At 46.9% G+C, this 12,528-nt stretch overlaps 1 protein-coding gene across 1 annotated transcript; it reads right to left on the bottom strand.

Annotated features, from left to right (window-relative positions):
* Positions 1–1,696: 1,696 nt before the first annotated feature.
* PRDX3 (peroxiredoxin 3) lies at positions 1,697–11,670 on the bottom strand. Its single transcript, XM_063434111.1, has 7 exons — positions 11,563–11,670; positions 8,070–8,190; positions 7,664–7,805; positions 5,542–5,677; positions 3,965–4,068; positions 3,249–3,414; positions 1,697–1,906 (listed from the first exon to the last, which is right to left on the bottom strand). Exons 1-7 carry the CDS (start codon positions 11,596–11,598, stop codon positions 1,856–1,858), a joined length of 756 nt encoding a protein of 251 aa, XP_063290181.1. The 5' UTR covers positions 11,599–11,670; the 3' UTR covers positions 1,697–1,855.
* Between the last annotated feature and the right edge of the window lie 858 nt (positions 11,671–12,528).

Below are 12,528 nucleotides of genomic sequence, written 5' to 3'. Positions count from 1 at the left end.
GGCTGTAATGTAAACACTGCATTTTCTCTGAAAAGACAGTGTTTACAGCAAAAAGCCTGAAGGTAATGATTCTACTCACCAGGACAAATTCAATAAGCTGTAGTTGTTCTGGTGACTATAGTGTCCCTTTAATATTGTATGAATTGCCGCTATGACGATTGACTGGCAGGGCAACAGTTAAATTAAAATCCAACTTGTGTTTTCATCCATGCACTATATTTAAAGGACCACTATAGGCACTCAGCTTAAAGGACCACTCTAGTGCCAGGAAAGCATACTCGTTTTCCTGGCACTAGAGTGCCCTGAGGGTGCCCCCACCCTCAGGGACCCCCTCCCGCCCGGCTCTGGAAAGGGGAAAGGGGTTAAATCTTACCTTTTTCCAGCGCTGGGCGGAGAGATCTCCTCCTGCTCTCCTCCTCCGATCCTCCTCTTCTCCTCCCCGTCGGCTGAATGCGCACGCGCGGCAAGAGCTGCGCGCGCATTCAGCCGGTCACATAGGAAAGCATTCATAATGCTTTCCTATGGACGCTTGCGTGCTCTCACTGTGATTTTCACAGTGAGAATCACGCAAGCACCTCTAGCGGCTGTCAGTGAGACAGCCACTAGAGGAAATAGGGGAAGGCTTAACTAATTGATAAACATAGCAGTTTCTCTGAAACTGCTATGTTTATAAAAAAAAATAGTTAACCCTAGCTGGACCTGGCACCCAGACCACTTCATTAAGCTGAAGTGGTCTTGGTGCCTAGAGTGGTCCTTTAATGAAGTGGTCTGGGTGCCAGGTCCATCTAGGTTTAACCCTTTTTGCAGTTAACATAGCAGTTTCAGAGAAACTATGTTTAGCTATGGGTTAATCCAGCCTGTGGCTCTCATTGACAGCCGCTTGAGGCGCTTCCACGCTTCTCACTGTGATTTTCACAGTGAAAAGACGCCAGCGTCTATAGGAAAGCATTGAGAACGCTTTCCTATGAGACTGGCTGAATGCGCGCGCAGCTCTTGCCGTGCATGCGCATTCAGCCGATGACAGAAGAAGAGCGAGGAGAGTCCCAGCGCTGGAAAAAATGTAAGGGATTAACCCCTTCCTCCCCCCCTTCAGCGCCACGGGAATGGGACCCTGAGGGTGGGGGCACTATAGTGGTCCTTTAAATTGTGTCAATTTTAACAGTAAAATCTTTCAAAGCCGCTATGTAAAGTGCAGGGATTGTAGTTGCTTTATAAAATGCTACACTAATTGAGCACTTATGGCTTGAATGTACTAAATTACAAAAAAAAAATATCCATAATAAACGTTAAAGAGGTTTTAGTTGCTGTATTTGCATTCCAAGTCCTGAGACCAGGAAGTAATCAGCCAGTCAGCGGGATGTGCTCATCATTTAAATTTCTTCAAACAGGGATTCGGAGCAGAGCAGGGGATTGTGGCAGTTTTAGTTCACTTATTGCAGCTTTCTACTTATCAAAGCTGTTCGTTAAACTGCAACTCACTTCTGGGTGAAAGGAACAACTGTGCAGGTTAGGAGTAGGAGAAACAGGTTGGACATAACCAACGTAACATTGCCCGTCTAACTATCCCTGCAGTGGGGGACAATACCGATAGAAGCTAAAACCCAATTACATAAGGGTTGTTTTTAGACACTCCCTTTAAACTAGCCTTCATAAATAGACACAATAAATAGTCTCTACACAGTTTAAATATGTTACAGTCTTTATTCATCATGGTTGGTCACTCTATATAGAATTGTTACCTAAAGTCGAGATGCATCACACAGTTGGTATTGTGACTGAATGCACGCACACTCTAGCAGTTCATTGTAAATTAAGTGCTCTTCATTATTCTTGATATGATCACACAGCGCATCGCTTAGTTTACTTTCTCAAAGTATTCCTTAGAGCCCTCCGGATTGGGTTTAATCTGTAATAAAAGTCATGGCCATTAAAACAAGCATCAATGTATCTGTGCCTATTTCAGATTGAATAACTACTAAAAAGACTGGACAGTTTCTAGAGTGAATTTCACTGCCAATTAGACAGAATTAAGAAAACCATAAAGATACATCCCATTCAATATCTCTGCACATTTCAATGGCCTCTGCCTCCTGTTAAGCTCCCTTAAAGACAGGAAGAGGCAAAGACCTCTAATGTAAAGTATAAAACGGGAGCTACAAGTGCTGTATATTTATTAACATTTAAAGTGCCATGTGGCCGCATGAGCGGTTTACGTTTCAGCAGATGCAGAACATCGATGGTATTTATAATAGAGCTGGTACACGTGGACTCCATATTGGACTATTTCTGGCAGTGGGGTGTGTAGTTTTCTTATACAGAGATCTGCAATTGTGAAATAATATGCCTAAACACATCGAATCGTCCTCCAGCCTGCAATGTTTGCCTCTTTATGTAATAGCTGCCAATGTCTAGTAATTATTCTATATTGGTTTTGTGTGCAATCTTCTAATAGTTGTGTATTTGTTTATCTCGTGATAAAAAAAAATAATAATCTTAATGCATTTATCTTGGCAAAACACTTTCTAAGTCAATATTTGCTAGACAGAGGAATTATTTGAATTAACGGAGAATTTAAAAAATGAAGTTAGTTGCACTTGTTGTAGACTGGTCAGAATGTAAATTCTAGAATACTGGGATGGGGGGGGTTACATGTAGCATCCTTTGTAATTTGTCTTGGAATGCATTGCACTCACTAGACCATGATAACCACAGATAGATTTTACCATTATCGAATTAATGTTCATCTCTGAATTTCACAACTAAGTTAGCCACTGATTGTGCTATATAAAAAAAATTGAAAAAACAAAAAAAACTTGAAGCAATATACATTGCTAGGTTGTCTCTAGACACAGCCTGACATGTGATGTAAATCATGGTAATCCCATTGTCGTGTGCGTGAGCCTTTGAGCTTACACCATAGTTTGAGCCAGTAAATGGAGGTGTGTTTTACTTTACTCGCCATGCTGCACTCCGCACTCTAGTAAACACTTCAATAGTACTTACTGGGGTGAAGAAAAATAAAGTGGTCACCAGCCTCAAAGCCTTTCCCCTTAAAGTAATTTAACAAAATATGCTCCACTCTACATGGACCTATTTCTTTTCACATGCGATCAGACCAGACAGACTCATTTTCCTTCTTAAGAAATAAATGCAGTGATTGTAGTAATGGCTGCATTCTTTGGTTTGATTATAGTAGGATTGCAAAATGAAAAGGCAATATTGTGCCATTAGTCAGCAGTTAGAATTACCGTGGGAGAGTGGGGAGTCCAGTTGGCTGGGCAGACTTCCCCATGTGTTTCGACGTACTGGAAGGCCTTAACGAGGCGCAGCGTCTCCTCCACACTTCGGCCAACAGGGAGATCATTAATACTTAAATGTTTCACTATTCCATTAGGATCAATAATAAAAAGCCCCCTGAATAAGGGAACAAAGCAGAAATTAGCATTAAAATAAGGATATGCTTAGTTATGGGACACAAACTACTACAGATGAAGCCATGGTCCCTGTATTCATAAAAACAACCTTTAAAAAAAAAAATTGCACATTCTACCCCCAAACAAATTCTCAATGAACAAGAGTTGTGAAAGTGAATTTATAAGCTTGTGAGAAGGTGAATGAAGAGCTATTTAGCTGTGAATTCAAAGACTTATAATCCCAAGAACACATTTGAAGATCACTAAATAGTAAGTGGGTGGGGGAGAGAAATCTAGGTTTTCCATAAACATAGATTGTCTGTGGTAAGACTCTCAACCCAGGTCACAGAGATAGAAGCAGCCAGTATGTAGCTTCCACTACTCTCAGCCAGACTAGTCCTAGCACGAGGTGTTGGAGAGATCGTACTAGAACAGACAGCAGCCTGTCAGGTCCCATTTTCTGAGTGTTCTAGTTAAAAAAAAAATAGCTGGGAAAACGGCAAACTGAATTAGCAATAAATCACTTAGCTTTCAATACAAGTGGGACCTACCTCAGAGCAATGCCGGGAGTCTCAAGCAAAATGCCATAATCACGGGATATCTGCTTAGTTAAATCTGAGAGAACCGGAATATTCAAGTGACCCAATCCTCCATTCTACAGACACAAAACATAAATAAAAGAAGGTGAGTACATCAGGTATGCGGGACCTTCCTGAGACGCTCAGGTAATAAATCTTCACCAAATAAAGTTCTATGTACAAAGTAAAAATGTACTAAAAATCGGGGCAATATAGTTCTTGGCGTACCTCGCACATTCCAAGTGTCACTTTCTAACCAACCTTACAATTATGCAATGCTTGATCACAATTAATGTTTGTTCTAAAACAAAACAGTTTCTGCTGTAATACTGGAAATGGTCTAAGTCAGTGTTCCCCAACCCCCGGGCCGCGGACCGGTACCGGTCCGTGGATCAAACGGTACCGGGCCGCCCAGGGGTGTGCGAGCCTGCCGGGTAATGCAGGGCTGGCATTGCCCAAGTGCCAGCCCTGCAATGTGCCTGCGGACCGGAGGGGAGATCAGAGATCTCCCTCCCCGGTCTGCAGGCACTGTGCTGACAGCCGGCAGCGGAGGGAATGAGAGAGGACCCGGGAGCTCTTACCTGCAGCTCCTCCGGGTCCTCCTCTCGCGAAATTTGGACCGTTGCCGCGGTAACCACGGCAACGCTCCAAATCTCGCGAGAGTGATCTCTAACCCTGTAACTGGGCTAGAGTTCATCTCACCACCACCGGACCACCAGGGAATCCCCACCGGACCACCAGGGACTAAGAAATGTCCCCCCTCCTCCCAGTAAAGGTAAGAGGGGGGAAAGGAGGGACATGAATATATTACGTTCAATTAAATAAATTTTAAAAAAAAGCCTCCCTACCCTTCTTACCTCCCATACACACACTGCCCCACAAACACTGCCCCCCATACACACACTACATACACTGCCCCATACACACACTACACCCACTGCCCCATACACACACTACACACACTGCCCCATACACACACTACACACACTGCCCCATACACACACTACACACACTGCCCCATACACACACTACACACACTGCCCCGCAAACACTGCCCCATACACACACTACACACACTGCCCCGCAAACACTGCCCCATACACACACTACACACACTGCCCCACAAACACTGCCCCCCATACACACACCGCACCGCTCACACACCGCACCGCTCACACACCGCACCGCTCACACACCGCACCGCTCACACACCGCACCGCTCACACACTGCACCGCTCACACACTGCACCGCTCACACACACACAATTTTGAGTCTATGTCTTTATGTGACTGTGTTTGTGATTTTCTGACTATGTATGTGTCTGCGTGTTTTTTTAATATATGTGACTGTTTTTTTTTTTTTTGTCTTATTAAATCAAAACAAGCGGGCCACGGAAAAATTATCAAACGTTTGCCGGTCCGCGGCGATAAAAAAGGTTGGGGTGCACTGGTCTAAGTGAACGCAAAACAGGTTCATCAGCCATAGGAGCAGGTTTGTACCCCCTCCCCTGCCAAACAGACACAATGAGTGATCTCCGAAATGAACCTACCTTTCTAGGAGTGTTAATCCAGGCAAGGTGACAGAAGTGAGAGTCCACCGACACAGCCACAACCTCGCAGTTTACATCGTGGAATTCATTTGCCTTATCACTAAAAGCAATAATCTCCGTGGGGCAAACAAATGTGCTAAAATAAAATAAAGTGTTCAGCGATGATAGGGTTATCAGACCCATTTTCCAAGTAAACTTACCTCCTCTTCATTCTAAAAGGCATTATTTGAAGAAAAACAAACAAACTAGACAGTAACATTAAATATTTCACATGATACCTCTCTGATAATGGTATACAGGGATAGGACACCAACAAGTTCTACGTACACATAAGGGATTGTTTGTTATATTGTTATTACTCAGGGAATCAAAAAAGTGTAGAGCATATGTACTCTGTATTTCTTTGGTGCTCTGAGGGTTAACTATTATGATGGAAGCTTTGGGGCAGCTGAAGGCTAGAATTATCAGTAGACTCCCCTGCAAGGTCAGCCAAGATAAAGTGCAAATGAGGAAACACCCTTTGCTCTCTGAATGATGTTAACATAAAAAACCCTACACCACAGTTTCTCCTCTTCATCAGAAAGCAGTAATGTGGTTAATTAAACTCATTATGCATATGTCTAACTTACCAACTCTAATATACGCATGCAGCTAATTAGTTACATTCCAGTAGCTGGACAGTCCATCTCCAATGGATTATCTGTTTATTGGGTTTATTTTAAACACTGCATGGAATGAACATGGACACTGCCTTTAATAAAGTTTATACCAGTGTTTCCAAATTGGTGTTTCCACAAAATTTCTAAAATCTAAATGGCCGTGGACGGCGAGGAAGCAGTGGGCAGTGATCTCCCTGCTCAGCTCCCTGGCGGAGCCGGAATATGATGTCACTCCAGCCCCGGCATCACTAAGAGGCACGCGGGAGAGCTGAGCAGGGAGATGACTGATCCCTCGTCGCCTGCACGCCAGCCGCTCAGCAGCCCCACTGGACCCCAGGGACATGGAGACTCCATGCCAGCACTCCCAAAGGTAGGGGAGGCTGGGTGGAGTAAAATTCCCCCCAAAAAATAATAATAGAGTATGTGTGTCTGTTAGGGAGTTTGTGTGTGTTTGTCAGTGAGAATGTATGTGTGCTTGTCAATGAGAGTGTATATGTGTTTGTACGTGTGTCTGTAAAATAGTAGGTGTGTTTGTCAGTGAGAGTGTATGTGTGTCTGTCAAAGAGTATATCTGTGTGTCAAGGTTTGTGTATGTGTGTTTGAGTGTATGTGGCAGTGTGTGTATTTGTGAATCAAGATGTGTGTATGTGTCACTGTGTGCAGGTGTGTCAGATACATATACACACTGCCACATACAAACACAGATACACAGATACATAGAGTGTGTGTGTGTGTGTGTGTGTGTGTGTGTTACACACACAAAAAAACAGCACAATCTCCCCACCCCTGGGTGGGGGGGAAGGAGAGGGGTTGTGTTGATACACTATGTCAAAGAGTTCCACTGGAAAAATTAACCCCTTAAGGACCAAACTTCTGGAATAAAATGGAATCATGACGTGTCACACACGTCATGTGTCCTTAAGGGGTTAATTGGGACCCCCTGCTTTAAAACCAATCAAGAGAATAAATAAATAGTAATGATAATGCATTGCAGAACATTTCATCTTTAAAACCCAGCAAATGCAAAGACACAATGGAACTCATTACTAGGGACTTACGTTTCGAGCCCTGAGCCATTTTCAGGCTGGTGCACAATGCGTTTGGGACTGTCAGCGAGATAAGCACGCACTCACACATCCCAAATTCCCAGGATGTCCTGCGTGCAGCTTCAGACAGTGCATTCTGGGATTGCATTGTGAGATGGTTACAGAATCCAAAGTACACAGACCTATGTGAAAATTAGCACAGCAGAGGCTATATACTACAATTCCCATCATACTCAGCAAGTGGGCTTTGAAATAAACAGAAGGTCTATTAATCAGCTTCACGTGCAATCTGAACAGTGCTCCTTGCAAAACAAAATCAAAACTACCCGGCAGGAATTGCAAACCCCCCGGTGGGGACTGAAACCAAAGCCATATACATCTTGTATAATGGAAGTGATACCCTATGGCAGTACTTACAAATCAAGAGGGTAGAAAAACAGGACAAGATATTTCCCCTTAAAGTCATCCAGACTGAGCTCTTTGAACTCCCCATTGACAACAGCGGTGCCTTTAAATTGTGGGGCATGCTGGGTAACAGCAGGAAGAAACCTTGAAGAGCCTGTAAAGGAAGGACAAGCTTAATATTATGCAAATACTCCTGTTAGAGCCATTTAATCCCTTAACCCCTTAAGGACCAAACTTCTGGAATAAAAGGGATTCATGACATGTCACACATGTCATGTGTCCTTAAGGGGTTAAATTAATAAGGAAATCGCAAAAGTTTGGAGAAAACAGATGAATTGTGGAATTTTTCTTCTTTAGTTTTTGCTATAAATTACATAATTCCCTCCTCAATCTTTACGAGTGACTGGATTGTACTCACTAGTGCTGAAGTGAAGCTTTTGTCTGGCGCAGTTAACAGGAGCCAAGGCTGCCACACTCTGGACGAGTGGAGACCTGGCAACTCGTGTGGCGTGTCCAACCGTCGAACCCGCACGGCAAACCTAGGGAGACAAAATCTGTCAAACACGGTCTCTCCAAAAATATGCAGGATACTTTTTTTTTTTTAGAATTCTAATTTAGTTTAATTTGCACCTACTTGTATGGGTTCAGAGCATAAAAACATCTCAAATATTGTTTGGATCATTAAACCTTGTCACAGTTACTGTGAAAACTGGGGATTTGGAATTCTTGTTATTTTACAGTAATAACAGAATAGGAATTGGCCACACACAGGTGATATGCAGGAGAAAGGAAAATGTGGCTCTCAGAGAGACTTCATTATATAAACAGATAGCGTAGGCTTCCCGAATGTAATAAACACTCACTATATAAAGTATAAAAAGGTGACAAACCTACAAGCAAACTAATCAGTGCCTAATTCGGAGTTTTAACTATGAATAAGTTAGCAAAACTGAGAAGATAATTATTTTCGGGAAATCTCACACACTGCATTACACATTTCACTTCAATGTGAGAAGAAGGTTCTGAAACAGTACTTCAATCAAAGTTACACAATACAGGGTATAGATAGGACCAAGGTCCAAAGTTATATTTGGCAATTCAAATCAGACAGGATGAGGGCATTGCTGGGAAACAAATAAACCATGTTAATGGAGAGAGTCCCACTCGGTGCACCCAGTCGCTACGCACCCAGTCCCACTCGGTGCACCCAGTCCCACTCGACGCACCCAGTCCCACTCGACGCACCCAGTCCCACTCGACGCACCCAGTCCCACTCGACGCACCCAGTCCCACTCGACGCACCCAGTCCCACTCGACGCACCCAGTCCCACTCGACGCACCCAGTCCCACTCGACCCACCCAGTCCCACTCGACCCACCCAGTCCCACTCGACCCACCCAGTCCCACTCGACCCACCCAGTCCCACTCGACCCACCCACCGAGTCCCACTCGGTACGCTCAGTGAGTGTCACTCAGTACACCCAGCACTCAGGGTCCCCAGCACTCAGCGAGTGTCACTCAGTACACCCAGCACTCAGCGAGTGTCACTCAGTACACCCAGCACTCAGCGAGTGTCACTCAGTACACCCAGCACTCAGCGAGTGTCACTCAGTACACCCAGCACTCAGCGAGTGTCACTCAGTACACCCAGCACTCAGCGAGTGTCACTCAGTACACCCAGCACTCAGCGAGTGTCACTCAGTACACCCAGCGAGTGTCACTCAGTACACCCAGCACTCAGCGAGTGTCACTCAGTACACCCAGCACTCAGCGAGTGTCACTCAGTACAACCAGCACTCAGCGAGTGTCACTCAGTACAACCAGCACTCAGCGAGTGTCACTCAGTACAACCAGCACTCAGCGAGTGTCACTCAGTACACCCAGCGAGTGTCACTCAGTACACCCAGCGAGTGTCACTCAGTACACCCAGCGAGTGTCACTCAGTACACCCAGCGAGTGTCACTCAGTACACCCAGCGAGTGTCACTCAGTACACCCAGCGAGTGTCACTCAGTACACCCAGCGAGTGTCACTCAGTACACCCAGCACTCAGCGAGTGTCACTCAGTACACCCAGCACTCAGCGAGTGTCACTCAGTACACCCAGCACTCAGCGAGTGTCACTCAGTACACCCAGCACTCAGCGAGTGTCACTCAGTACACCCAGCACTCAGCGAGTGTCACTCAGTACACCCAGCACTCAGCGAGTGTCACTCAGTATAACCCAGCACTCAGTGAGTGTCACTCAGTACACCCAGCACTCAGTGAGTGTCACTCAGTACACCCAGCACTCAGGGTCCCCAGCACTCAGTACACCCAGCACTCAGTACAACCAGCACTCAGCGAGTGTCACTCAGTACACCCAGCGAGTGTCACTCAGTACACCCAGCACTCAGCGAGTGTCACTCAGTACACCCAGCACTCAGCGAGTGTCACTCAGTATAACCCAGCACTCAGTGAGTGTCACTCAGTACACCCAGCACTCAGTGAGTGTCACTCAGTACACCCAGCACTCAGTGAGTGTCACTCAGTACACCCAGCACTCAGGGTCCCCAGCACTCAGTGAGTGTCACTCAGTACACCCAGCACTCAGTGAGTGTCACTCAGTACACCCAGCACTCAGTGAGTGTCACTCAGGGCCCCCAGCACTCAGTGAGTGTCACTCAGTATAACCCAGCACTCAGTGAGTGTCACTCAGTATAACCCAGCACTCAGTGAGTGTCACTCAGTATAACCCAGCACTCAGTGAGTGTCACTCAGGGTCCCCAGCACTCAGTGAGTGTCACTCAGGGCCCCCAGCACTCAGTGAGTGTCACTCAGGGCCCCCAGCACTCAGTGAGTGTCACTCAGGGTCCCCAGCACTCAGTGAGTGTCACTCAGTATAACCCAGCACTCAGTGAGTGTCACTCAGTATAACCCAGCACTCAGTGAGTGTCACTCAGTATAACCCAGCACTCAGTGAGTGTCACTCAGTATAACCCAGCACTCAGTGAGTGTCACTCAGTATAACCCAGCACTCAGTGAGTGTCACTCAGTATAGCCCAGCACTCAGTGAGTGTCACTCAGTACAGCCCAGCACTCAGTGAGTGTCACTCAGTACAGCCCAGCACTCAGTGAGTGTCACTCAGTATAGCCCAGCACTCAGTGAGTGTCACTCAGTATAACCCAGCACTCAGTGAGTGTCACTCAGTATAACCCAGCACTCAGTGAGTGTCACTCATGGCCCCCAGCACTCAGTGAGTGTCACTCAGTATAACCCAGCACTCAGTGAGTGTCACTCAGTATAACCCAGCACTCAGTGAGTGTCACTCAGTATAACCCAGCACTCAGTGAGTGTCACTCAGTATAACCCAGCACTCAGTGAGTGTCACTCAGTATAACCCAGCACTCAGTGAGTGTCACTCAGGGTCCCCAGCACTCAGTGAGTGTCACTCAGGGCCCCCAGCACTCAGTGAGTGTCACTCAGGGCCCCCAGCACTCAGTGAGTGTCACTCAGGGTCCCCAGCACTCAGTGAGTGTCACTCAGTATAACCCAGCACTCAGTGAGTGTCACTCAGTATAACCCAGCACTCAGTGAGTGTCACTCAGTATAACCCAGCACTCAGTGAGTGTCACTCAGTATAACCCAGCATTCAGTGAGTGTCACTCAGGGTCCCCAGCACTCAGTGAGTGTCACTCAGTATAACCCAGCACTCAGTGAGTGTCACTCAGTATAACCCAGCACTCAGTGAGTGTCACTCAGTATAACCCAGCACTCAGTGAGTGTCACTCAGGGTCCCCAGCACTCAGTGAGTGTCACTCAGGGTCCCCAGCACTCAGTGAGTGTCACTCAGGGTCCCCAGCACTCAGTGAGTGTCACTCAGGGTCCCCAGCACTCAGTGAGTGTCACTCAGGGTCCCAGGCTGTTACCCACCCATGCTGTCAGTGTCCTTGCAGAGGCCGCCGCCATGTTTGAAGTGATGCAGTCAGTGTGACAGGCAGAATGCCAGGGAGCTCTGCTATTGGCAGACACTTTGTATGGGCGGAGTCTCAGGGAAAGTTTTCCTATTGGACAATCTCTGGCAGCTCGTGCGAGCGGGAGCCCAGAAGAACCATCCGATTGGCTACGTGCTCTGGGTGACTGAATGGAGCTCTGCGATTGGTTGGGTGACTGAATGGAGCTCTGCGATTGGTTGGGTGACTGAATGGAGCTCTGCGATTGGCTGGCTTCTCCATTAACCCTGTGAAGGCTGTACATTCTATTGCTGGCAGTGCATGACGGGAAATGTAGTCCAGACCAGCTGCCTGGCCCAGGATCTGAGCCTTACAGTCAATACAGACATAGAACATATGCCGCTGTTCTAGCAAAAAGACATACCCCGTGAAAAAGACATACCCCTCGTCACTTCCGGTGACGCGGCCGCACCGGAAGTGACGTTCGGAGGGGGTGTGCGCCGCCGCGCAAGCGCACAACGACTGGGTAGGTGATTTTACATCAAGAAGGGGACATTAAGCCCACAGTGCGCACGCGCCTCATAGTACTCCCGTCGGAGGGTCATCGCGCGTGCGCACTGCTGGGCAGAGAGCGCTTTACACACCGCGCGTGCGCAGTTGAGGGGTAGGTAATTTTTATGGCCATTTCGTCTGTGAAATCTCCATACCCCTATACTGCGCGTGCGCAGACACCCCCCCAATATACTGCGCAGACCCCCCCCAATATACTGCGCAGACCCCCCCCAATATACTGCGCAGACCTCCCCCCAATATACTGCGCAGACCCCCCCCAATATACTGCGCAGACCCCCCCCAATATACTGCGCAGACCCCCCCAATATACTGCGCAGACCCCCCCACCAATATACTGCGCAGACCCCCCCAATATACTGCGCAGACCCCCCCA

Source organism: Pelobates fuscus, chromosome 10 (genome assembly GCF_036172605.1).
Source record: "Pelobates fuscus isolate aPelFus1 chromosome 10, aPelFus1.pri, whole genome shotgun sequence".
NCBI lineage: Eukaryota > Metazoa > Chordata > Amphibia > Anura > Pelobatidae > Pelobates > Pelobates fuscus.
The sequence above is the reverse complement of the archived record's forward strand: the minus strand, read 5'-3'. Positions and strand labels throughout refer to the sequence as shown.